The 27,551-nt window shown below is 40.1% G+C and overlaps 1 protein-coding gene across 2 annotated transcripts; it reads right to left on the bottom strand.

Moving 5' to 3' along the window:
• Positions 1 to 198: 198 nt before the first annotated feature.
• aebp1a (AE binding protein 1a) lies at positions 199 to 21,232 on the bottom strand. 2 transcript variants are annotated; one of them, XM_084936067.1, is made up of 21 exons: positions 20,550 to 21,232; positions 14,452 to 14,700; positions 12,697 to 12,756; positions 12,205 to 12,279; positions 10,415 to 10,489; positions 10,232 to 10,291; positions 10,063 to 10,122; positions 9,132 to 9,209; positions 8,794 to 8,903; positions 7,338 to 7,477; positions 7,155 to 7,239; positions 6,914 to 7,058; positions 4,545 to 4,624; positions 4,279 to 4,402; positions 3,774 to 3,970; positions 2,894 to 3,067; positions 2,586 to 2,711; positions 2,249 to 2,495; positions 1,596 to 1,735; positions 1,281 to 1,380; positions 199 to 1,185 (listed from the first exon to the last, which is right to left on the bottom strand). In XM_084936067.1, exons 1-21 carry the CDS (start codon positions 20,794 to 20,796, stop codon positions 617 to 619), a joined length of 3,141 nt encoding a protein of 1,046 aa, XP_084792193.1. In that variant the 5' UTR covers positions 20,797 to 21,232; the 3' UTR covers positions 199 to 616. The 2 variants fall into 2 exon arrangements, with proteins under 2 accessions (XP_084792193.1, XP_084792194.1); XM_084936068.1 differs by having other exon boundaries at positions 10,415 to 10,486.
• Between the last annotated feature and the right edge of the window lie 6,319 nt (positions 21,233 to 27,551).

Raw genomic sequence — 27,551 nt, 5'->3', positions numbered from 1 at the left:
AATAAAAGGAAGATAATAGAAAGGTAATAGAGGAAGAGTGAATGAATAATTCTAAAGCGCTTTGAGTGTCTAGAAAAGCACTAAATGCAATCCATTATTATTACATAAATAACTACATCTACATCTACATCTGTGGCACATTTCCCCATGAGTGAACTGTTACGGACCTACTTTGAACTATAAATAAATACACAGACTATAGTAATTTAGAAAATAACGTCATTTTAATGCAATGCATTCAGCAGTACAATAAATCAGTTTAATTGAAGCCAGAAATGATTCTATGAAGCCATTAAAAAAATGAAGACAGACCTAATCCTGTCTTATTGAACATACTGTATGTTTAATTTAACATAGAGCTAATTAAACATGTGCTGTGTAGTCTTTGCTCAGCAGAGACTTCAATTTCTTCTTTATCTCTCTCCAAGAAATATTTGTTCCCAAGAATGTAACCCTCAATACACAATGCTGCCAACAAGTCTTATTTTGTCCAAGCTAAATCTAAAAGATGTTTTTTTGTGGGGTTTTTTTGTTTTGTTTTAAAGCTGTGATCTTGCAGCAGATTTGGTTAGTAAGGACTTTCTATAAGATAGATCTGGGTTTGTGTGTGCAGTAATCAGTCTATAGTGTATTCAAAAGGATAGTCCTGTGTGGGCACTGAGTCAAAGACAACACTATCGAATGGGTTTTCAGTGGACCATTCATCCACAGGAAACCAAGAGTCATACCATGAGGTTGTTCTCTTGGTTTCAGGTGGTAGAGTGGTGGATGCTGTGGTGGTGGTTGTTGTCATTGTAGTCGCAGGGGTGGTTCTAAGGCTGGCTTGTAACCTCTGCAAACGCAGCCTCCGTATACGCATCAGCCGGAGCCGTCTACGTCGTGCAATGTCGTGAGTGTTGGCGGGATTTTCAGGCTCTGTATCAATGCTGGGGGCTGCCACAGTGCTGGCTGCAGTTGTTTTCACTACATTCGCTTTGGTGATGAGTCGAATGGGTCTTTTGCCGTGGAGTGCCATGATTTGCTTGATGCGATCCCAGTTGGATTTGGTTAAGGTGAAACTGCAGGGTGTTGCTCCGGAGTCATAGCCCACCATGCAGAGCCGTGTCTGAGGAGTGTAGCCATCAGCTTTGGCTGTTACCTTGTACTCCCCAGGATTTAGCAGTCGCCAGTAATCCCCGCCCCCAGCTATACAATGGTTACATTAAAAAGGTCATGTTAAAAAATGCTGTAAACGAATGACTGGATCTTCATGATCTGAAACACTATATAAAATAATTTACCAGTTTTAACATCATGCCGTATCCCCTCAACAGATATTGTCACGTTGGGAAGTGGATTTCCATCTATATCCCTCACAATACCCTTTATTCCGCGATGTACCTGCACAAGAAAAGTACATCCCAGTGAATCTTAAGGAAATTTCACATGTAGAAAACTGCAGACATATTAATTTCCACGTTTGTCAATGACATATCAAAGCTGCTATGTACAAGACTTTTCGTGACAAAAGCTTGCGTTCAGCTAGCACTAAAGCAGTTAAGCAACTGACATGAAAATATAATTTTTAACTAAATATAATGAAATAAAATTCTCACTTGTTCAACAAAGGACAACAAAGCCTCACGGTTGTTCTCCCACTCAAGAGGCAATTCACTCTCATGGGGAAACTTATCACAGCCCAGGAAGATGGAGAGCTCGAAGCAGTTTGTGTGCAGGTAGCTGAAGTCATTCATACCTGTGGAGGAGATTGTGTTTTAGAGGAAATATTCTCCTTCAGTTGTAATATCATCTGGCTATTTAGATGATTTTATTTGTCCATTTTTGGAGAAACAGAAAAATATCCTTTTGATAACCTTGATATTTAAGGATAAATCTTGTGACAGAATTCTGGTCCACTGTTTCTGATTTGCATAAAAAATTTAATAAAAAATGACAGAAACCCTAAACATTTATAATGATTGTCATATTAATAAAGACATTTGACATTTGACATGACATTTTCACTGGTTTTTCTTACCATCACAATGATGGCAATAAATTAGGAAAGACACATAAAAATGTACATTTTCCAGCAATATTGTAAAATTATAAATGGTCAAACTTTGGACCATAAACTTTTCATGCAAACAGGAGATGGTCGATCAGGAGATGTTCTAAGGTGATGATTTGAGACAGAAAGACCCCTTAATGGTCTTGACTGAAATATTTTTCAGTTACGACCTTTTTGCTGTGTCATGTTAACACTTACTTCCCACCACTGGCTTCCAGGTGGCTCTGTTAGTGATCCCCTGTCCTCCAGTGAAGTCATCTCCATGGCAGGAGCCTCGATAGGTCTCTGTCATGGTTAGATGGCTGTGGGCATATGACATTGCCAACCACCGAAACATGGCGTCGTCGGGAGTCTCCCTCAGAGCGCCCTCATTCTGGCGCTGAATGCGAGCCCAGGTGTCCTCGTTCATTTCTGCATTATTTCTCCAACGACGGTTGTCAGTTAGCTTAAACATTAAGACAGCATAGAGTTATTATATAAGTGTACAGCTGCCAAAGAGTGCTTTTGTTAGGTGTTCTTAGTAAAAGAGCCATACAGAAATTGGTGGGCGCTGCATGTCAAAAGGATATGTGACCAGTTTTTCGCCTCCTTGCAAATTAGCTCCCAGAACAAAAGGGTTGCGTTCCATCCAGGAAATTACAGCTTTTGTCTCAACTGCAAGCTAAAAGAGATAAAGATTGCTAATAAATTTGTAGTAAATTAAAATACACACACACACACACACACACACACACACACACACACACACACACACACACATATATATATATATATATATATATATATATATATATATATATATATATAATATATAACATCCCAAAGGACAGTAAACAAACTCACAGAGCCATTCAAAAAGTTTTCTGGAGGGGGGATGTGATGATTAGGCACTATACGAGGCACCCAGCCTCTGTCTTCAGCTCCCCACAAGATGCTGTTTAGATCTGGGAAATTCTGGAAGATGTCATAACCTTCTTCAGTCCAGTGGCCCAGGGCCCAGTTTCCCATCTCTGATCCCTGCAGGAGTGAGGATGGTGTTAGGTCATTCATGCTCTCTGGGATCTCTGAATAATTTTTCTACAGTGTTTTGAAAAATCTGTCAGTTGTGGTGAAGACAAGTAGGCTCAGACATGAGACGAAGCAACAAAATTCCTTTTATAAATGCAAGATTTGTAGAAAACACCTTAATTAAAAAAACATTAAAAACTGTATTCTAAACTAATGTAACTAATTTAAGAAATTAGAAATTCTGGTATGAGATACTAAATTTGGATCAAAAATTTCATACTGATTATGGCTCTGTAAACAAAAAGATGTTTACAGCCACTGTTACTTTAAAAGGCGGACACAGGCATCGTGATGTATCATACTGGTTTGGGAAATCTTGTTGATGAAACCTTGAGCTTAGGATTTTTAAGCCTTTAGCATGTTTTTAGCAATGGAACTGGCAGATATTAGATATTCATATGGTAGTGACTTGTCAGTAAGAAGTAAGGCCTGACTTACAATGTTACCTATTTTATTGTCCTTCTGCACTAAAAATGGTATCTATAAGCTATGAGTTGATGGAACCGAGGGTTGTTCTCCACAGACTGCTCGACCTTTTTTACAACCTTGTTGAACATTAAAGTTTGTAGGTTTAAGGCACTTCTACAATTGCTTCACTTTTCTCCATATTGTTAGCGGTATGTGCCAGTAAACAAAGTGAAGCATTTGATTGTACCATCTCGTAGGCCAGCTCATAAGCATCCGGGTTCAGTGAGGGCACCAAGTGTATTCTAACACCATCCACCAGGCGACGCACTCTTGGGTTGTCATCATTGTATTCTTTACATAGAAACTGCATAAGCAGCAGGAGGAGCTCTCGTCCAAGTGCCTCGTTACCATGGAGGCCAGCTGTGTAACGAAATTCTGGTTCACCTAAACAAAAAGACAACATATTAACGCAACTAACAATTTATTTTCTGGACTAAGAGCCACTTGAATGTGGTAAAACCTATTTACATTGCTCTGTAAAGATGCAAATCGTTATGCATGTACATTAAATGACAGACATCATGCAATGTCTACAAGTCAAAAAAACAAAATGTTACTTTGCCAGCAAACAGTGTAATGACACTCAGATCTGTGTCTCACGGTGAACCATAATCTGTGTAAATTATACAATTCTAAGATGAGCTTCAGCTGAGAGAATTACACTTAAGTAAAAATATTATAGATCTCTCTACCAGGCTCATGCTCCCCGGGGTTATCGGAGATTTCCATGGCATACATTTTCAGGCCCTGGGAGCTTTTTCCAATGTTGTAGATCCTGGTGATGTTGGGACATTCCTCATTTATTACCTTCATCATCTAGAAGAGTGAAGGAAAAACACATTTATGGATGGTTGCTGCAACATTATTGCTTTTGTAGGTTTTGGCATACTGCTAGAGTGGCAAGGTTGAAATGTTGCATTGTGCAGTAGACTGATAGTGTCCCAAGTGAGAAACAGACCTGTCTCATCTCCTTGTAGTTGTGGTGTCTGAAGTCCAGGTCATCGGATGGGTTGACCTCATTCTCACTGTGGTGGCTTCCTGAAAAAGTTGGCACAGAGATTAGCAGAGTGGGAAGGAGATATTTTACTAAGCAGAAGTTTTTAATTTCAGTTTCAGTTTCAAGTACACTACTCCACTTTAAGTATTAGTTATGCATTTATAATTTATTTAATTTATTTAAGGGTACCTAATATGCTTATAAACAAAAATGTTTAACAGGTCCAGTGTTGGCACAAGTAATCGTTGGGAATTAAAACACTCTGTTTTAGATCATTTATTCTCACATTACATTTTAGGTGGTTAGAAATTCACTGTAGAATTTTGGATAGCCTTTTTTTTCTTAGGTGAAGGACGTATGGGTCAATATGACCTGGTGTAGCCTGCTTAACTATGTTATCTGCTGACTGTATAAAAATTCCCAGGGAGGCCGGCGCCAGGTGCCTAGAGAAAGATAGTAGAAGTCGCTCCCTGCCCAGCAACAGCGGGGGTTGAGACAGGAAGCTGTTATAACTGTAGCAATGCAGGAGTTGTGTGTGAATGTATAAAAGAGGAGCTGAGACATCCCAGTGACAGAGCTCTCATGACTGTGGAGCTGTGATGTTTGATGTGTGTTAGCTCTGCTGCATGCAGTAATTAAAAAAGCTTGGCCACAGCTGATCGTGTTGCAGACTTTATTAACAGAAAATTCCATCACAGTTAGGACCCCTGGTTCTAGAACCCAGGGTTTTGAGTTTTGTTTACTTTCGGTATGTTCATATATATACATTTTTTAGGGTTTTAGTTTTACCCATTTTGCCTCTCGAATCCTGGATACTAGGTCCAAAACCTGCCTGCTGTACAGCGCATCTTGATAAAAACACTCGTAATGGCTGAGGTATTTTGTTGCATTCTGAAGCTTTTGATGGTTTTAAATTCATACCCCATGAAGTAATCCACAGCAAACCCTCTTATTTTGACTTACCTACATGTTTAAATTTTGATCTTCAAAGTAACCTAAACCTCAGTTGTCAGATAAATAACAAAGTAAAAACCCTAATATTTCTATTTAAAATACAAGCTTATGAGTAAGTACCAATATTTTGCAGTCAAAACATTCAGCTGCTGCTGAGTAGATGTTATTGTTGTGTCTTTCCTAAAGCTAGTGGCAATACAAGCAGTTATCTTGTATTGCACTTATGTAACACACTTAAGGACCACGGTTAGGAGGTTCATGCTATGATTCTGAAACAGACTTTTGTGTATTTCCACTCTTGGGAGAAACCATTCTTACTTTGGCAAAAGAACAATTTTTTCTTGTTTCCCCCCTTCCAGTATGAGGTGACATACTGTATTATGGAATGAAGAAAACATGACTCATAAGGCTGGAAAACTTCTACAAATGAAGTGAAAAGTCTGTGAACATGTTAAGACTGATGTATTTCTGCATAAATATACCCTCAAACATTAATTTTCACACAACTACTAAAAGTAGATAAAAAGTTAAAAAGCTCTTTAAAGAATCAAAGATTTTGTTATTTATTTATTGAGATATTACATCCTGTGACAGGGGGAAAAGTATTTGACCCTTGAGGATTAGCAGTAAAAACAAGCCATAATTGTCACGGCTCTTGGTCATTTTGACCCAGCATTTCGAGTTTTTTGTGTTTTGGTATTATTCTTTATTGTGGTTTATGTTCTGATTCACTAGTTGTGCTATTTTGATTATTATTATCCTATGTTTCAGTTGAATTCTTGTTAATAGTTTAGTTCTTAGGTTTAGATTTCGTGCTCCCTCTGTTCAGTGTCTAGTCCATGCCTCTGTGCCTGTCCTGGTCCCTCGTCGCCATGTTCCCTCTGTTGCCATGTCTGTCGTAGTGTTAAGCTCGTGTCTCTGACTCCGTGTCTGTGCGTGCTTGTCTTATTTTCTGTTTTACTTTGATAGTCTTGTGTGCTTTGTTAGCATGTTTAGTTTTGCTTCTCTTGTCTCATCCTACCTAATTAGTTTCTCCTGTCTCCCGTTCCCTGATTACTCCGATGAATATTTTAATCCTCAGTCTTCCCCTCTTTCTGTTGGGTCGTACACAATCCCTTCGTGTTGTGTTTCTCCCTCATGTTCTCGTTGCTTATTTCTGGTTTAGTTTTCCTAGTTCGTGTTTCCTAGTTTTCTAGCAAATAAAGCTGAGCTTTAAGTTTATCATTCAGTCTGTGAGTCCTTCATTTGGGTCTTTCCTCCTGCCTGCCACACAGCAAATTTGACTTGACAGTAATAGAATCCAAGTTAATGCATACTAAATCTTTGTTTTGTCTGACATTTTAATTTAAAATATTACTATTTAAAAAAATACTAACTGGGTAGCTGACAAGCTAGGATCTCGGCTCTGAGACATAGGCTGCCATTCCAGCTCTGAGGCAGAATACGGATGTAACGCGCCACCACTGGTGTAGCAAACTGACTCATCACTGGTGTTTCCTTATCCACATTGCCATAGAACAACTGCAGGAGTGAATCACAGGGGAAGGAAATGAGAAGGTGTACAGGTGTAATTCACTGTTACGAAAACATTTTCATAATTAGTTGTGGCTCAATCACCCATTCAGCGTAGCCATCGTGTAGTAAAGTCCAGTCGCTGCTGTCGTTGCTGAAGGCCACAAAGTAGGACGACACAAAATCCTCACTAGGATTAAAACAAAAGAAATTACTGAGTACTGACTTTAATGAAACACAGCAGCACTTGTGCAAGGTTTTATTATGTGGAGATGGAGTAGGACTCACTGTAGCTCAGAGTTTCTTCCCTGGGTGATGACCCCGGTAAACTCCACCTCTCGGCGGGCATCAACTTGAAACCAGTGTTCTCGCTCCTCTGACTCTGCGCACCATGCACCACCATACAGGTCTTCATCATTGTCAGAGCCCTGTACACAACCACACAGAGAGCTGAAAATACATTGTTTTCCTGATAAAATGATGGAATAACTCTTGAAAGCCTATGAGGAGTAATCATTGAAGCTCTTTTCTCAACTGAGAGGCTTCTGTCATATTTCAGGGCCTCTCATAGGACAAAATGGTTCAGTGCACATTGGAAGTTTTTGAGGGTTGTCTCTGTCCATACAGCTACCTTTGGAAAAACCTGGAAACTATTCTAATGGTTGTCTTTATTGACTTATACTGAGGTGCAAAAATTCTTAATTAAGGGTGAGGTCATCAAATACCGTCTTTATGGGGGAGTTAAATTAGTCCCAGTGTGCACCTTTTTTATTTGCTTGCTTTTTCTGTTAGTTCTGAGAATAAAAACATGATGATTCACAAAAGAATGTTTTTTTGTTGTTTTGTTTTAACTGAAAGCATCATGCAGTTTTGTGCACTCTTTGTTTCTCCGAATCTCTGCAGCATTAGTGGAGAGTTAGGATGACACAGATAGTTTCATTAAATGAAATTAACATCCATCCATTGTCCTTATCAAGGTCATGGGGGGTGCTGGAGATTATCATAGCCACCAGAGAGCAAGAAGCAGGGTACACCCTGGAGAGGTCACCAGTCTTTCGGAGAGCTAACACAGAGTAACAGACAACCACTCACACCTATGGGCATTTTAGAATCCTCAGTTAACCTAACCCAACTAACTGTGTGTTTTAAAAATGTGGGAGGAAGCTGGAGTACCTGGAGAGAACACATGGAACCACAGGAGAACATGCACACTCCACACAGAAAAACCCCAGTCAGATGGTGGAGTCAAACTCCTAACCTTTTTGCTGTAAGGCAACCATCCTTACCACTGCACCACCATGCTGCCTAAAGGAAATTACACCAAAATGAAATTATCCTTTGTGTTGCACTCTGTTGCGGCATCGGGATAACAAGCGGAAATCTCCAGGGCTGGAAAATTTGGTTCCTCTAAAGACAGCTTAAGGCTAACTCCAAAAGCATGTCATTCCCCAATCCCAAGTAATGAAAAATTCCCCACAGTGCTTTAGTCAGTGGTTGACTCTTGTGCTTCAATACAGCTGCCATAAACACAGTAGCTACATATCATGTCTATTTATGACGGTAGGACAGTAACTAAAATCACTATAACTTGTAATTTTCTACCAATTTTCAGGTGACTTGGTTTTATATTTTCATCTGAAAGGTTCTTGGTCCTTTCTGTGAAGGCCAGTGCACTTTGTGTTGATTTTTCTGAATATCAGTTGTGGGTTAATACGGATAAGGAAGTTCTGAATTTAGAGTATACCTGCATGTTAAGGCGCCCCCTCTGAGCTGAGAACCCATGATGAGACTGAGAGGAAGCTAACAGCTGGTCATCCTCTACCCGGTGAGACTCCAAGCCCAGAGGAGGACATTCTGGGAGGGAAATCAGAGCACACACCAACAAAATCTGTGTAACAAATGTTGCTGAGAGACACTATAAAAGACACATAGTGTAAAAGAAATGTTGTAGTTCAATATAAGGCTGATTGTTTTTTTTTTAATAGATCTTATCATTATTATTAATATTATATTAATCTCTGTCTTTACTGTGAATGTTTAAAACTAAAAAAACAAGTGAACAAAACAGAGAGACTCTCTTACTTTTTGGTTCAGCTGGCACTGAAATCTGCTTACGTCTCTCCTCTTCCTCCTCCTCCCACTTTTTCCTCAGTCTTTCGGCTTTCAGAGATTAACAAAAAAAATAGTAAATGTCAGAAAAAGGGACTTGCTCTCAAGCCCACCACCGCCACCACACAAACTATTTCCACATGTGCTCATAATATGCACCTTCATTTCTACTTGTGTTCCATTATTTGTTTTTACTTTAAAATACAGGGCATTTAAGTTTGTAATCAGGAGCAAATTTCCTTTACATTTCATTGGATTTTACAGGAAATTGTTCTGTAAAACTCTGTTATCAAACTGATCCTTTCAGTCACCCTCTTCTGCATGTTTTGATATCACCATATCTCCTAAATAGTCCCAGAGCTTTACATAACTATGCACAACAGGATACTGTGGCAGCTGTTGGAATTCTAGTTCATTATTTATTTTCTCATTAAAAACAAACCACTGATGGTGTAAGAATAATAGTGTCACGCTACATTTTTTTCTGCCAAGATTTCAAATAAAAAGAGCAAAACCAGCAAGATGTAAGTCATTTAAAAACACTTCAAAAACGGAGCATATCCTCTAGCTTAATCTTTAAACAGTTTAGAGTAAATGTTTTAATTTGCTCTGTTGTACAATGAAGCGGACAGTTACTTGTATCACTTTTGATGGAGTTGTTCTAATACTATTTCCATATTTTATCATGAGGCAGGTTTTATACTTTTTATTTTTTCGTTTCTTAATTAAAAAACAAAAACAGAAGGCCGTGATGAAGTATTGTTACTATTGAACATGTAAACAGAGTGAAAAAGAAATGTATAATTTTAATATTCTTCTGGGGGTTTGTGCTAAAGGTTTACAACATGATGATGTTAAAATTCTGATATTTATCAATGTAAAAAAACAAACAATAAATATAAACCTTTTTCGGCCTTTTCTTTTAGAGCTCTCTCCTCCTCTTCTTCTTGTTTTTTAGCTGCCACTGTTGTCAGGGAATCAAAAAGTAAAAAATTATCTTAATGTCATGATGAAGGGCTGCAGTGTATGTTATATATTACACTTCATTAGTTATTTGTGGCAAGCAGACGTACAATCAGTGTAGTCATATTCTTCATACCAGGCTCCAATATATGGAACGGTGGTGGATTCCTCTGAAAGAGATGCAAAGATCTGATTTCAGTTGGAGTTTTTTGTTTCTGCATCACCAAATAAAAATTTAAAAAAAAATGACACATTGCCATTAACACAGCCCTACACTGTATGACATTGTATACCTGGTATGTACATGATGACCTCAGGAGTTGTGACATCTTTCTTCGTATCAGGATATCTGCCAGGCACCTCATCTGCTATGAACATAGCAATCAGACATTATTGTTTTAGCTGGAAGATGATAAAAACTTTAAAACAAATGAAAACATCTTAATCAGAACAAAAGTTCCATGTTACTGTGGAAATATTAATGGAGAAAAACTCCCACCAGAATGGATTTGAACTTAACTCTAAGTTGTCTTGATGCATGCTCAGTCATGCAAAGGACTGATTGAGCATGCATCATTCTGTTCAACTGGACAGACAGAATCAACTTTTGTGGCTTATCTCTAAGTTCCCTTCTTTTAAATTCTCAAATGCCCATTCTTTATTATATCTGAACTTGAAATATGAAATATATCTTAAATGTGGTTCAGTCAAGAGAGGCAATCGCATGAATTCATCCATTATCACCTGGACCTAAAAATAAACTGTGTTTTATATTCCATCCATCCATTCTCTTCTGCTCATTTGGATAGCTGGTGCCTATCCCAGCTTTCATAGAGCAAGAGGACATGTCACAAGTCTGTTGCAGAGCTAAACATAGACCACAACCATTTGTTGACATATTCACATCTATAGCCAATTTAGAATTACAAATTAACCTAACCTTCGAACCCATAATCTGTTTTCGGTGAGATGATAGTACCTCTCAGCATTGTCAATACTTTAATGAACTAAAGTAATTTAATGAACCGTCTAGGCTGTTTTGACTGATCATTGTGGGCTGCCTGGACCAAAAATCCCAGGCGCCCAGTTTTGTTGTCCTTGTTCAGCCCTGATAGAGCTGTACAACACAATACAATACAATGCCCTGCAACATCACAATGATGCCATAATTGGCTGATGCAGTCATATTGTAATAAAACCATCATAAAGCATCAACATTTTAGCATAGACCTTGCTCTACGGGGGGTAGTGCTCTTTTTAATTATAATATATCATTATATACTGATATTAATTTTTTTTTATTGATGGCTATCTATAGTCACATTGTAAAATAACCCAAAACAAACAAAACTATCTATGATAGTTTCCTCCTTCACAACAATTGTAGTACGGGTAATTAAAAAAAAAAAAAAAACTCACCCATTTGGTTTTTTTTAAACTCAAAGTTAGAATTATGGGGCTTTGTTAAGTGTGCCAATACAGGTAGCTGTAGCTGACAGTTGTCTGTTAGGCCTTTCCTCTGGTAATTTGATTCATTGAACTTTTCAGAATATTTTAATGGCATTAAGTAGCAAATAATATGGCTTGCTGTACCTGTATTTTATGCACTATTTATGCTACTTTGCTAATTATCAGGTTAATAAGCAGATACCTGTCTGTGCATTGAAGTAGTGCTGTTTATGGATGCACCTTCTACCTCATGTCCAAATATGGTCACTTCTAGTTCCGCAAAACAACACGGCTCAGGCCAAAATATAAATATTGAGATGTCAATGAAAGTGTGATGTCAGAAAGGTTACAACCACAGCCATCCTTTGTCTATTTGTATATAGTCTGCAGTTGGTCCCTATCCAGAAGCTCAAATAAACAAAACAACTTAACACTTCTGTAGCCATTTTTTATAATCTATGATAAGGGTTCATTTTTGATTGAATAATTGATTTGTGACAAAAACCTTTGCTGCCATTTTTTAAAATCTTTCATCTTGACAGTCATTGTATTCTCACTGGACCTTGTAAGCTTTGTCATACAAGGGTTGATTGAAAGTTATGACTCTCAGTGAGATAATATTAATGGAACATACGTCTGGGATGCCAGTTGTCAACATCAAGCTCACTGTGGGGTTTTGTTGGAGATGTTGGCTTCTTGAACATGTCATCTGTATAGAAAAGACAAAGAGGAAGACTATTAGTAGTATAATTCTAACTTCAAGTAATAGGGCAGCTTATGTAAGAGTTTCTTACATAAGTTATCCAGCACCAGTTGCTTCTGATCAGGCAGTTGAAAACTAGTGCCAAGATGTCCAGTATATTAGAACTGTGTGTCTAACTAATATAATTGACTTGTGTTACAAATAATACAGGTCTTTGGCAAGTCATCCATACAAAAAAAAAGATTGTATGTTAACTTCTGACCACAATTAGAGATCAATTTACTGTATAAGAAATTTTAAAACTCAATATATGTATTATATGTAAACTAGTGTAAACGTTTTAATCAGGCTTTTACTTCAAGTACTTAAACAGGTGAAGGTTTTAAAATCGTAGGACCAGTTCATAACCTGTGAAAGTCTTACCCAGGTCTGGCTCAACAGGCTCTTCCCCCCTACGCTCCTTTGGGGTCACAGGTTGAATCGCTACAAACATGAAAATAAAGGGTTAAAAAGCTGCAATCTTAACAAATAATCTCCAGTGGAAGTCCCAAGTAAAGAACTTGCTCCAATATAAACTTTTATGGACCTAAAACCACTGATATTCATAACAGGTACTTAAAATGCACATAATAAGTAATTTGTTATGTACATTTATTATAGATGATCTGCAACATCATTCACTGCCATATTCTTAAAGAAGAATTTAATTAATTATTTGCAGACCTTTAAAAACACAATTATCTATACATAGATACATATTTTGTTTTTTCACTGTGGGGTGCCCTGGCATCCCTATTGATGAACCACCACTGGTCTATTGTGTTAAATAGAGATCAGAACAAATGCGAAGTTGACAATTTACCGGTTGATATACGTTCCATGTATGGCCACCTATGATAACTACGTTTGGGTAATGACTGAAAGAATGAGATTACAATGGAAATGAGTTTTCCTCAAAAGGTGGCTGGGATCATTTAGGAATAGGATGAGAAGTTCATTCATTTGGGATGGACTCAGCAGACCTACCACTCCTCTACACTGAAAAGATCTAGGTAAAGTGGTTTGGACATCTGATGCCTCCTGAGTGCCTCTGGAATGAGGTTGGCCCAATGTACACTAGAGCCTTGAGGTGACATTTGATGTGATTTGGCGCTATATAAATAAAATTGAATTGAATTGAATAGAGAGATTATGTCTCTGCAGGCCTTTGAAACGCCTCAGTATTATATTAAATATAAATATTGTAAAATATAAATTGTATACCGATTCTGTTCATAATTTTTATGGACAGGATTTCTAGGCGCAGCCAAGTGGCGGTGGGCTTTCACTTCGGTGGCCTCAGAATCTCATCTCTGCTTTTCGCGGATGATATGGTCCTGTTGGCTTCATCGGGTGATGGCCTCCAGCTCTCACTGGAACGGTTCGCAGCCGAGTGTGAAGCAGCAGGAATGAGGATCAGCACCTCCAAATCGGAGGTCATGGTTCTCAGCCGGAAAAGGGTGGAGTGCCAACTCCGGGTCGGGGATGAGTTCCTGCCCCAAGTGGAGGAGTTCAAGTATCTCAGGGTCTTGTTCGCAAGTGATGGGAGAAGGGAGCCGGAGATCGACGTCCCTACCCTCACCTATGGCCACGAGCTGTGGGTAGTGACCGAAAGAACGAGATCACGGATACAAGTGGCGGAAATGAACTTCCTCTGAAGGGTGGCTGGCCTCTCCCTTAGAAATAGGGTGAGAAGTTCAGCCATCCGGGAGGGGCTCAGAGTAGAGCCCCTGCTCCTCCACATCGAAAGGAGCCAGCTGAGGTGGTTCGGGCATCTGACAAGGATGCCTCCTGGGCGCCTCCTGGGTGAGGTGTTCCGGGCATGTCCCACCAGGAGGAGGCCCCGGGGCAGACCTAGGACATGCTGGAGAGATTATATCTCTCGGCTGGCCTGGGAATAAGGCTTATCCCCCAGATAAGCTGGAGGAGGTGGCTGGGGAGAGGGAGGTCTGGGCTTCTCTGCTTAGGTTGCTGCCCCCGCGACCCGGCCCCGGATAAAGCGGAAGAAGATGGATAGATGGATGGATAAATTGTATAATATTTAACAGTAATTGGAAAAAAAAAGAAAAAAAAAAGAAACACCATTACATGTGATGTTACATTTTTAATTTCCTTTTTTTACATTTAAAATGTACATACATGTGTCCAAGCCCAGCTTAGTCAGCAGTTTCTTCTCCTCTTCCTTGTCTGGATAAGGCTGCCTGATGTCTGGCTGCACTGTGGTCGTCGTCTTTGGTTTCTTAGTGGGTTTGGGCACCTTTGGCTTCTTTGTGGGTTTCGGTGGTTTGGGTTTCTTCGTGGGTTTGGGGGGTTTGGGTTTTTTGGTGGGTTTGGGGGCTTTCTGCTTCTTTGCTTTGGCCTCCCTCTCTGCTGCCTTCTTTGCCCTGGCTTCAGAGAGATGAGTTAACATTATTACTCAACAGTTAACATTATTTTTCAAACCAATATATATATATAGCCTTACATGTAGGCTACTTTACATGCAGCAAAGAGACATAAAGCAGTGATGCTACTTCTTCTGCACAATTTTATTGTTTATAGTGTTTAGTGAACTTTTATTTGCTTATGATTCTCTTTAGTTTGTCTTTATAGTCTGCTCATATTAGTTGACAGCAAAGATCATTTTATTTTAACTGTCTCCTAGTAAAACAGTAAAACATGTTCAAGCTAAAACGCAAACACACACAACATGAGAGCTTTTACATATCTGTGGACAGGGGTAGGTTGTTTCATAATCCTGGGCTAGTTCGGAAACAGAATCTGTTGAGCTCATTAGTTTCTCAGGGCTGGAGATAAAAAAAAAAAAGAAAGCACTCAGACCTGAGGCCTTGGCTGGGGGCTAAAAACATTGTCTTCTACATGTTCCTCTGAAAGTTACCACGGTTCAGTGTGCACAACAGAACAGATACATAAATGCACTCTGCAGAGGGTCGAGAGACAGTAGAAAGAGAGGTAACAAGAACACAATACAGTCATAAATACATCATAAAAACCCTAGTCTAATTACAAGCTTTTTGAAATAAAAATGTCTTTAGCTGCTTTTTGAATGTCTCAACCGAGTCCAGACACTGTAGAAATAGAGGAAGTGCATTCCACAGTCTGGATGCAACAGCTTGGAAAGATCGGTCCCCTCGAGTTCTGAAACGAGTATGTGGGACCACTAAAAGGTTTTTATTTGATGACCTCAGGTTACGAGAAGAGGTGTGTATGCAAATCAAATGACAAAATGACAAAGGAACTAATATTAGAAAATCTTTTTGCAATATATAGATCCAATTCATTTCCTGTTTGACTTATTGTCTATTGTTGTTTGAACTATTTCATTAAAATAAAAATGAAGTAGTAGTTTCAGTGGTTTAAACACCAGAACTACTTGGCTAGGAAGAGAACACGGCGTGGTTTAAAACACAGCCATACACAATGTTTACCTTGCACAATGAAAAACACTCAAGCAGCCCCTTGGGGGTGAGGTTTCTAAAGTTATCATTTTGTACAACACAAAATGAAGACAAAGTAAAATAAATTACATTACAAATAATTGGTAAACAATATTTTCAGTGCTAACAATAAAATACCTGTTTGCTAAATATGAATTCTGAATGTTTATTAAAAGTGTTGTTATTTTTTATCAACTTAACCTAAAGTGATAACTTATTCGAATTTGAAGTATTTTAAATTAAATTGGTGAGAACAAATAGTTATAGTAGTAATAGTTATAATTAGAAGTAACATGTTAATTAGTGAGTGTTTGAGGTGTTAGTAGATGTCTATTTGAATATAACTTGTGTAGAGTTTCATGATGAGTCCTTAAGCCAAACTGGCAACATATTTTCTGATAAATATTTTTTAAATGAAAATATTGGGTAAATTTAATGAATTTTTTAGGGAAGATGGGTGCATTAATTCAAAAAAAATTATGTTCACTTCTAAGCACAACATGTTGTGTAACTTGATGGCTAGGATGATGTCGGGACCACCAGACTCAAACTATGTTGATCTTTACTGCACCTCTATCATGCAGAGTTGTTGAGTTCCACCCTCTAAAGTTTCTGATGACAAACTGCTTATAAACTTTACGGTATAAATATGGATGTTTTGAAGTTGAGGTACATGAAGTCTTTTGATGAGAGGATTTTAAAGCGACATCAAGGCTGAGCATCTAATTTTCTCTCATTACATAAGCATCATCAGACTCCAACACCGACACACAGGGTGGCTTTTTTCTGCGGCTAGACATGTTTCCTGAAGTTCCACTAGTACTTACAAACAGTCAACCCATTACTCACCCTCAGACAACATGGTCACCACTTTTTGATCCCTGTAAAAACATTTTCCCACCATCAGTGCCTCCACTATATTGAGAGTCAGGCTTCTTTTCTGTTGTTGCTGTCTGTTTGTCCTTTGTTTTACATCTACAGTGATTTCTACATGTGCATGCCACTATTGCATGTTACGAACTTGTGTCCAAACTCTCTCCTCTCTCTTGTAGTTTAAATCTTTTTTTTGTGTTTACAGTCTCTCTGAAAGTGTCACCTGTTACAACCTTAATTCCAAAGGCAGTTCAGATTCAGTCCCAACTTTTTCCAGACACATTTCTTACAGCCCTGGTTGATTGAACAAGGAAGCCAGAATCCACATGGCAAAAACTCCTGTCTGGCCCACTGGACAGCTTTGGAAAACATAAAGGAGAACATGCATTTTAGAATTTTAACTGTATTTTAAAGTATTACCAGCCTTTAATCAAAATAAAGACCTCTTCCAAGTAATATTTACAGAATTGGAAGATAGAAAAGTTCCTGTTTTTATCTGCAGTTTTACGCAATTTAAAAAAAAATTGTAATGTAGCGACAACAGATAAATCTTTATCTTATCTTATCTTATCTTATCTTATCTTATCTTATCTTATCTTATCTTATCTCGTCCCCTATTTGTGTATTTTGTAAATAATCTAATTCCCTCACTGTCTATGTATCTCCTAAGCATAAAGGATGAACTACTTATTTGTTTTGTATACTTTTGTTTTGTTTGAGCTTAGTTCGGGAGTTACGTTTAGCATGTATTTTTTTTTGTCTTTTGGTTTTATGTAGTGATTAGGTACCACTGTTCCTTGTAGGGTGGCTGGTTTTGGTTTGATACTGTGAAGGTAGCCACAATAACTTTGGTCATGAATGACTATGCACAACATCACACCATTGATGAGTCTATTACAGCCTGAAGCTCACACTTTGGCAGTGCACATTCTGTTCCTCCTTGCACAAAGGACCAGTTACTGGTCCTCCTAATGGCTTAAGGATTGTATATTGCACTGTCCAGCTCTCCTAGAGTAAATGCCTGTCTCCTGCAATATCCTCCATGTTCTTGAAAACTGTACTCAGAGACAGTTGTAGCAATGGCATTTATTAATGGGACCTCCTGGAAGAAATGGGGCTCCTCTGCCCCCTCTGTAGGGTTAAGGTGTTGTTTTATACTACCAGTAGTGACTCTGACCCTAGGCAAACGCAAAACTAATGAAACAGTGAAAAAAAAGTGAGGGGGGGGAAAGGGTTTGGGCCAGTGGCCCCCACTTGTAAAAGCATTCGTGTTTTGGGAGTTGTCTCATTCTAGGGCACCAGCTGTTAATTTCACTGTTTGAATTTTGGATTCTTTTGTTGTAGTATTTTGAGTTTTGTATTATTTCACTTTTAGGCCTTAGTTGTTTAATTATCTTTATATGCTATATAGCATATTTGCTCATCTGTCTGCACACACATATGAACTTGAGTGTATGGTGAAACATTAAGAGTTTGTTTCACTGGAACTAAGAGGCCAAACATAATTACTATACATCATTACTGCACAATTACATAATACAACACCACAATTACAACACCACACCAAAATGCCCCCTTCACCCAACTTTACATTTAGCACACTTCAGACAGACAAGTACTGTCTCCCAGAAACTACCAAATCCAGACTCATTCATCGGCTTGCCAGATGGAAAACACATGTCCACTACTCTAGTTTCCAGTGGTGGTGTGCTTTATACTACTACATCCAATGCTTTTCTTTGGGCTTGGTGATGTAAGGCTTGGATGCAGCTGCTCAGCTATGGTAAGCTATTCCATGAAGCTCTCTACACACTGTTTTTGAGCTCATCTGAAGGCCAAATGGAGTTTGGGGATCTATAGTGATTGACACTACAGAAAGTTGGTGACCTCTGTGCACTGTGCTGTGGGATAATACAGTCAGACAGGTATAGTTCTCGTGCCAACCATCATACCCAAACATGCCTGTCAGATTGCCAGATGGCCAAACATCTGATGCTTTGTATTGTGCTTGGTAATGCAAAGCTCAGATACAGCTACTTAGCCATAAAAATCCATTCCATGAAGCTCTATTTGCACTGTTCCTGAGCACATCTGAAGGCTACATGGAATTTGGAGGTTTGTAGTGACTGACATTACAGAAAGTTGGTGTTCTCCATGTACTATAAGCCTCAGCATCTGTTGACTCTGTTCTGTGATTTTATGTGGCCAACCATTTCGTGGCTGAGTTGCTGTCTTTCCCAATCACTTCACTTTTGTTATAATACCACTAAAAGTTGACTGTGGAATTCACTGAGCTCCTCAGAACTTGTGAGAGATTCTTTTAGAAATGTTTGTAAAAGCAGCCTTGCCTGTCTAGGTGCTTGATTATATACACCTGAGGTTATAGAAGTGATCTGAACACCTGAATTCAGGGATTTGAATGGGTGAGCAAATACTTTACACAATTCAGTCTATTCTTAGGTCTGCTTACTTTTAGTATAGCTTTTGAATTATTTTGTTACAGCTGAGATTTAAATCATTGAGTTTTCAGTTTTGATACCTCTCATACTTTTCTTTTATCCTGTTTTCAAGTTTGCATGTTAGAGTCTGCTGTCTATGTCTTTACTTTGTGTTTTACCTTGTTAGTCATTAGTCTCCCACATGTCTTGTTTTTCTAATTAAGTTCAGTTCCCAAGCATATCTTCTCTGCCCCAATCACCCCTTAGAGTACTTATAGTTGCTGTCTTCCCCTTTGTCTTTGTCAGAACATCTGGTCTCCTTGCCATAGTGTCTCCTAGCCCCCAATGTGTTTTTAGCTTCATGTCCTAGTAGTGTATAGTTTCTGTACCCTGGTGAAGCCTATTTAAATTCTTTAGTCTTCCTAATTCCTGTGCTTGGGTATTTCGTTTGGTTTTTGTTCTTAATGCCGAAATGCGTTTGCCCAGGTTTGAGTCCAACTTGCAGGCTTTTGCTGTGTTTCTTCCTTTGCTCTCGCCTCCTCCTTCCTGTCTACTCTTCACTGCTAAACTGTGAAATAAAGTCAGCTCTCCCCCACCACCTCAAATAAAAAATGGTAGCAGTGTCTCCATTCTTAGTTGCATCTGAAATTCTGTTGAGCAATTCACTTAAAAACTGGGAGTGAATGTTGAGGTTTTACTGTCAATCACAGCTGATACAGATTTGCATGCTCGGCACAGCTGTCTCAAGTCAAACAAAATTCGAGAAATGAAAAATCACTTTGGATCTCTGGGTTAGTTGGCCTTTTATCTAACCTAAACCAGCCACACATGATAAAACAACTCTGCTGCTGTGCTTGTGGTTTTGCTTCATGCAGCAGAAAGTTAACATGCATCTATGCTACTGAAAATGGGTCCTCTCATAAATCCTGCCTACTCACTTGTGGAAAATCATAGTGGAAATTTTTCTGCACTTTGTCATGCTTTGTGTTTTTCGCAGATGTGCCTTTCTTATAGATATAATTTAAACAGGCATGCCATTCTCACAATAAAGGTTGATTTTCTGATAATTATGCTGAACAAAACACACTGATGTTTAACTATGTAATCCTGGCAGAAAAATTAGGTCATGTAAGCAACATTGTGGTCACACTGCCAAGAAAATGTCAGACCACCAACTGAATCACTGCAAGTTTCTGCCCCATCATTCCTTAGTCACAGAGATATTTTCATCCAAATTCCCTAGCTTATAAAGAAAGTATAGGTAAACCAAACTAAATGTTCCTTCCTCAAAGGCTGATTGCAGCCTTTCCTGTCTGTTTATCCTGAGTGTTTTGGCTGCAAGCTTTGATTGGAAACTCAAACATAGAGGTAAGGAAACAGAGGCAAGGAAAGGTCAAGAATAATCTTGTATATTGTATCCATTCAGTCATAGTTTAAAGTCATGTGAATGTTGTTCTTTGAGTGCCTGTATTTAGGGGCTTTTACATACCTGCTTCAATCTCCTCAGGTGTTTTCTTTTTCTTCTTTGATTTTGTCTTTTCGTCTTCCACCACTTCAGTCAGCTTGTCTAACATTTCAGCATCCACTTCTTCTGCTTGTCTCCTATTCTTGGTCAGTGTTTGAGGTTCTCTCACCTGAACTCCAGCGAATTTGTTCTCCTTTACATCTTCTCGACCGCAGATCAGGGTGCAGCACAAAGTCAAGCCGACCCACAATATCAGCACCTCAGCCTTCATTTTTTCAATGACGGCACAGTACTAACTCGGATGAAACACACCAGACGTATTCCAGGAACAGCCCCAAATTTTTAGCTGTAGAAATAACTCACAGTGAGAAACATCTGACTTGCAGATGCAGGGAGTCGTCTATCTTGGGTCACCAGAATTTGAGGTCTTTAAGGAAACATGAAAGGGTACGGTTCTGCAGAGAACAAATGGATGAGCTGAGGGAGGACTAGAGCGTCTCCTCCTCCCTGGTGGAGAGTCAGCATGGACACAGGAAGAAAAGTTGAATACTGAAAGTTTTAAAGCAGTCTCCTGACCGTGCGGGACTGAGGAAACTGCATCTATTTGGAGTAGATTTAACCAGCAGCAGCAGAGCAACACACCTCCCAGCTTTCTCCTCCTCTAACTCCTCTCCCACATACTCAATCACATTTCTCCTTCATGGCCCTTCACCCCCTTTTTCCCCTCAACTTCTGAGCAGAGGGGAGGAGCATCTGCCACATGTGACATTCCTATGGGGAGGCGGGAGGATTGTCAGAAAGAAGTGCTTTGCATTTGTTTTCAGAGTGACAAGGGGAATAAAAATATACTAAACCCAGTGATATTAAATATCAGGAGTTTATAAACTCAAAGTGATTCAAAACAAACTGCAGCTCAAAATTCTAGAAAAAGTATTTTTTCAAGTTTGCAAAAAAGTTCAGCCTAATTCACTTTCATTTGTCACCTCTATGAACAACAAGATGCCTGAAAGCTATGGACTACTATTATGTGTTTTACTTTATGAAACAGAGGTGAAAATCACATTTCCGAAATATGACTTTGACTAGGAATACAATTGCATTATGGTACCATACATGTTCCTTCATAAAGCTCTTTCCTGTGACACAACCACAAAGAAATGCACACATCATCATTTCAATACACACAAATTTGCTTGCCCACATACATCTCATATGTGTGACCCTTAAGTGACCCCTGATCTCCTGGCTCAAACATGATTCTAGGGTCACTCTTATCGAGTCCACAGTCCTTACTGAAGGAATGACTATAACTGACTATAACATTCTTTCCTCCCACAAAAAGATCTTTTGCACATTTCCTGAAAGTTAGTGTAATTATTATTTTTTGCCTACTTATATCAAGATGCAACCCTAATCTCCTAATCTCTGTTTCAACACACCTTATTTGAATAATCAAAAGGGTATTAAATGTTACAGCCATCTGATAACAAGGTCATAATTTGAATCAAATGTTTTGGAGCAGGGAAACACAATGAAAAGCTAAAACAAACAGCCACAAGGACCAAAGTTTAGAAACACTGCTTTAAGAAAAGTAGACTAACTGCACAATGTTTTACTGAGGCAACAAATCAAAAAACACTATTTTAGTAAATATATAAAATCAAAATCTGTCAATAAATGACAAAATATACTTCTCCTGATATTAATGTACATATTTACTAATATAGTTCTTCCAATTTAAGCATGGGATGCGGTGCCAATTACTGCTAACCGGATTTGGTTTCTGAAAGAATTGCTCGACCCCAAGGTCAAAAATGAGACAATGCATGGTGTCCTCTGAAATGTCTGTAGGTTTTTAGTCATCCTGGTCACGGTAGTCTAAGGAGCTTTGAAAGAAGTCCAGTCGCTTTCTTTCCAGCCTCCTTACACTGTCCTGGGAGATCTCCCCCCAGATCTGAACCAGGTCATCACTGAGCTTTTGGCCAGTGTATGATGCAACCTAGTAGTGTCAAATGGACTAGAACAGCGGTCCCCAACCCCGGGGCCTTGGACCGGTACTGGTCCGTGAGTTGTTTGGTACCGGGCCGCGAGAGTTGAGGCTCAGGTGTGAAATGTATGGTTTTCAGGGTTTTTATCGGTTTTCAGCGTTATTTTGTTATCGTTTTTATCGTTAACTCGGTTTCCCTGGGTCTTTTCACGTGTGTTATGAATAAATCTTCTTTTTTTTCGGTACCGGTACTAGTTTTATTTTGTTGTATTTATCCGCGACACCTTAAAGGCCGGTCCGTGAAAATATTGTCGAGCATAAACCGGTCTGTGGCGCAAAAAAGGTTGGGGACCACTGGACTAGAACATAATGTCCCAGAGATGTTCTACAGGATTTAGGTCAGGTGAGCATGGGAGCCAGCCAGTGGTATGATTCCTTTGTCAACCAGGACCTGCCTGCATACTCACATGAGGCCAAGCATTATCATGGGTCCAAGGATTTTCTTCTGATACCTAATGGGAGTCAGGATGTTATTGCCTAGTCTGTAGATATCTGTGCATCCCTCCATGGATGTACCTCCCCAGACCATCACTGGCCCACCACCTACCTGTTCAAGCTGACTGATATTACAGGCAAAATAATGTTCTCAGTCTGCAAATTCCCCTGCTGATTAGACTTCTTATAGAAAGTCTTCTAAGAAATAAATATACAATGTTAACTTACAAAAAAAACAAATTACAATTGTTGCCATGGTCTGGGTGAGTGGTTGTGCAGTTTTTCCACAGTGTCAACGACTCCACCTCCAGGTGGAGTTCTTATCAAGTGCACCTGCAGTTCACATCTGATGATGATCCACCGACACTATTTAAGCCCAGCACTCACAATCGGTCTTTGCCAAATTGTCTGCTAACTACATTAGTGCTTCACCAAGTTGTTGCATTTCAAAGCCAATTCTTGCTTATGCTTATCACATATCTCCTTGTAGTAAACTCACTCACCTGGCTGGATGCTGTTCACACTGCTTAAACATTTGTTTTGCTCCATCTCTTTGTCCTCCTGCCACAACTACCTAGAACCACTGGATCAATCAGGGTGGACTTGTGTAACTCCGCACTGCCCTTCTGGAAACTCACCCGGACCTCTCTGCCTCTCCCTCACATCACACTCCACCTGCGAGCAAGTAAGCCTGGAAAATTAAAATGTATTAGTTCCCTGGCACCTCTCAGAGTATTCCTCTGACGTCTCTCTCCCTCTGTTTCAGTGACCTCCACTCCCATTTTGCGAGCCACGGCTTTCCCCACATCACATTTCGATTCATAACTTGTTTCCCAAATTCACACTGCTACCTGCTGGCTTAGTAAATAAAGCTTCATTAAAAATCTACCTGTTGTCTCCTCACTTGCATCTGCTTTGGGCCCACTTTCCCAGATCAGCCTCTGCGGCTGTGATAATAGTACTTAAGAGCTATTTCAGACAACCACAACAATTCTCCAACTTGTACAGCTCCTTTAAGAAGCCCATTTATCACCATGCCTAGTTCTATTACAGCAAAACTTGGAAAGTCATTGATCCAAAGAACTCAGCTGGACCTGATAATCTAAACCCCTATCTTTTAAAGCTTGCAGCTAATTTTATTACTAAGTCTATTACTCGTGTTTAAAAAAAAAGAAAAGAAATCTGAGTAGTGTAAGGGTAGTGTCAGGTACGGCTGTGATAGGCAGTGTAGGACCCAATGGTAGGACTCAGAATAACTAAGAGAGGCAGCTTTATTGCTGTTACTTAGATACTCTCAAAGATATACAAAACACCAAAACTTACACAAGGGAAAAACTAGGAACTAGAAATTAGGTACTGAAAAATAGGGAACTAGAAAATTTGGAAGCTAGAAGGGAAACATGGGAGACACCGGAATACACAGCAAGAGGGGACAACATAACAAAGAACAGGAGGAAAAAAGACAATAGCTGTGTCCCAAAACGTCGGCTGCATCCTCCGGAGGCCGCATTTGAAGGCCGATTACGTCACAGCCAGGCGACGAAGGCTGTCCCAATTCGTCGACTCCTTCAAATGCGGCCGACAAATGTGTCCTTCATTTCCCGTTTTATTTGTTCTGGAGTAAATCGGTTTGGCTGAGATCAAAGTTATTAGATTATTAGATTAAATAAAACTTTATTAATCCATCGGGTGGGTTCCTCCGGGATTTTCACACAGCTGAATAAATGTTAAACAGAAAACTGATTAAACAGAAGTGTGAGACGGTCGAGAATTTTCACCAGTGTCCTGTTATATTTTAGATAGCAAGGAGCAGACGGCCGAGTTTATTAAACTCCACTGACACAGCGGTGACGCAAATCTGAAGGCTAGACCGTCCCATTTCACAGCCTCGCACTTCCGGTCTTCGAAGGACCCGGCCCACGTAGACCGCGAAGGCCGGGTCCTCCGAAGGATGCAGCCGACGTTTTGGGACACAGCTAATATACACACAAGAGGAGATATGGGCAAAGTGGACACACCTGGGGAACACAGGTGAACAGAAGCTGACTAATGAGGAAAGGGAAGCAAAACTGAAATAATACACACAAGATGGGAGCCTATCAGAATAACACGGGAAATGACACACAATGAGGCTGAGATAGACTTAGACACTGTCACGGCAGACCGTGGGGATGAGAGGAATGTGGACCCAAAATGCAGGACTTAATGATGAAGGCAGTGCGTTTATTTATAGTGGTGTCAATCCAAACAACAATAAATCCCCAGTGCGATCCCGACTCCCGTGCTCCGTGCTCAGTCTCCGTTCCCTGTGTGCCGTCCGTGTGCTGCTTCCTGGTTCCCACAATTCCTCCTGGGGAAACACGCATACAAAGGCAGCCGTGAGTACTTAGCATACCGGCAGACTGGCACTAACCTTGCACATATTACTGAGACTGACGGGAACTCACTCAACAATCCAGCGTCGAGGAGCTCTCAGCCACACTGTTTTGTAGCTCCTCTGACGAGGCTTGATCGGCACCAGGTGTGTGTGGAGATTCTTGGGTGTGACCGGTCAGCTGGCAGGGCCACACCCACCAGGCCTGAAAATGTCTGTCACGACCGCACTCTCACACACCTGCCAGTACACAAACAAGGAACACAGGACAGCAGCAGTGCAGAAGACACAACCCTCAAATAATAATAATAATAGTAATAATAATTATAGTCCACACTGCTCACGGACCCCGAGTCCATGGAACCGGGTCCGTGACAGACACAGGGAACTGGGGAGATAAAAGGACAAAGCAAACTGGACATGAGAAAGGGAACAGACATGAAAGCAAAAAATGAACCAAGAACTAGAAACATAAGGCTCTCAAAAACTGAACATACAGTGGCTTGCAAAAGTATTCGGCCCCCTTGAACTTTTCCACATTTTGTCACATTACAGCCACAAGCATGAATCAATTTTATTGGAATTCCACGTGAAAGACCAATACAAAGTGGTGTACACGTGAGAAGTGGAACAAAAATCATACATGATTCCAAACATTTTTTACAAATAAATAACTGCAAAGTGGGTTGTGCGTAATTATTCAGCCCCCTTTGGTCTGAGTGCAGTCAGTTGCCCATAGACATTGCCTGATGAGTGCTAATGACTAAATAGAGTGCACCTGTGTGTAATCTAATGTCAGTACAAATACAGCTGCTCTGTGATGACCTCAGAGGTTGTCTAAGAGAATATTGGGAGCAACAACACCATGAAGTCCAAAGAACACACCAGACAGGTCAGGGATAAAGTTATTGAGAAATTTAAAGCAGGCTTAGGCTACAAAAAGATTTCCCAAGCCTTGAACATCCCACGGAGCACTGATCAAGTGATCATTCAGAAATGGAAGGAGTATGGCACAACTGTAAACCTACCAAGACAAGGCAGTCCACCTAAACTCACAGGCCGAACAAGGAGAGCGCTGATCAGAAATGCAGCCAAGAGACCCATGGTGACTCTGGACGAGCTGCAGAGATCTACAGCTCAGGTGGGGGAATCTGTCCATAGGACAACTATTAGTCGTGCACTGCACTAGCACCCTTTATGGAAGAGTGGCAAGAAGAAAGCCATTGTTAACAGAAAGCCATAAGAAGTCCCGTTTGCAGTTTGCCACAAGCCATGTGGGGGACACAGCAAACATGTGGAAGAAGTTGCTCTGGTCAGATGAGACCAAAATGGAACTTTTTGGCCAAAATGCAAAACGCTATGTGTGGCGGAAAACTAACACTGCACATCACTCTGATCACACCATCCCCACTGTCAAATATGGTGGTGGCAGCATCATGCTCTGGGGGTGCTTCTCTTCAGCAGGGACAGGGAAGCTGGTCAGAGTTGATGGGAAGATGGATGGAGCCAAATACAGGGCAATCTTGGAAGAAAGCCTCTTGGAGTCTGCAAAAGACTTGAGACGGAGGAGCCCCGACCTGAGCCAGAGGTCGGGGCTCCTCTATCTGGTCCTACTCTGCTCGAGCCAGAGAGCCTCCTTCTCCTGCCTCCTTCCAAGCCTAATGAAGGTCTCCCTCTCAGTTGCCACTGACGTTGGCCACCTGCCACGCCACCTGAGGATCTCCGTCGCTGGCCTTCAGATCTGCTTTTCATTGTTGACCTCCTGGTTGACCTCCAGAACTGCTCAGTCTTCATCGTCAGCCTCCCGGTTGACCTCCAAACTGCTCTGTCTTTGCTTTACTGCCAACCTCCAGATCAGTTTCGTATCTGCTGCCTAAGCCCCTAAGTCATGCCTTGTTGTCTAACAGGCCCCCTAAACAGGTGGAGTGGCAGGTGTTGGACTCGTGCGCTTTGATTTGGATTCTTGTGCTCCTGATTTTTCTGCAGTTTCATAGTCTCATGGGTAACTATCTGTGCTTGGAGGTAATTCCTGCTGCACCGGTGCACGCCTCTGGAATGAAATGATTTGCTCAAATTATGTTTTTTCTCGTGCGCCACTTTTGACAGAAAAATAATTGTGTACTTTAGAATTTCCAGACCATAAATGTTCTTTTGTATATTGGTGAGTTCA

Source organism: Perissodus microlepis, chromosome 7 (genome assembly GCF_051167445.1).
Source record: "Perissodus microlepis isolate ML-2025 ecotype Zambia chromosome 7, ASM5116744v1, whole genome shotgun sequence".
Taxonomy (NCBI): domain Eukaryota; kingdom Metazoa; phylum Chordata; class Actinopteri; order Cichliformes; family Cichlidae; genus Perissodus; species Perissodus microlepis.
Note: the sequence above shows the minus strand (reverse complement) of the source record. Positions and strands in the feature narration are given on the sequence as shown.

Coding starts and splice junctions, on each gene's coding strand:
- aebp1a (XM_084936067.1), bottom strand. CDS start 20,796: ATGAAGGCTGAGGTGCTGATATTGTGGGTCGGCTTGACTTTGTGCTGC. Junction 10,123..10,231: donor AGAATATGACTACACTGATT/GTACGTCTGCTT, acceptor CCCTGACAACAG/TGGCAGCTAAAAAACAAGAA. Junction 1,381..1,595: donor TGTTGTCCTTTGTTGAACAA/GTGAGAATTTTA, acceptor TTTCTTGTGCAG/GTACATCGCGGAATAAAGGG.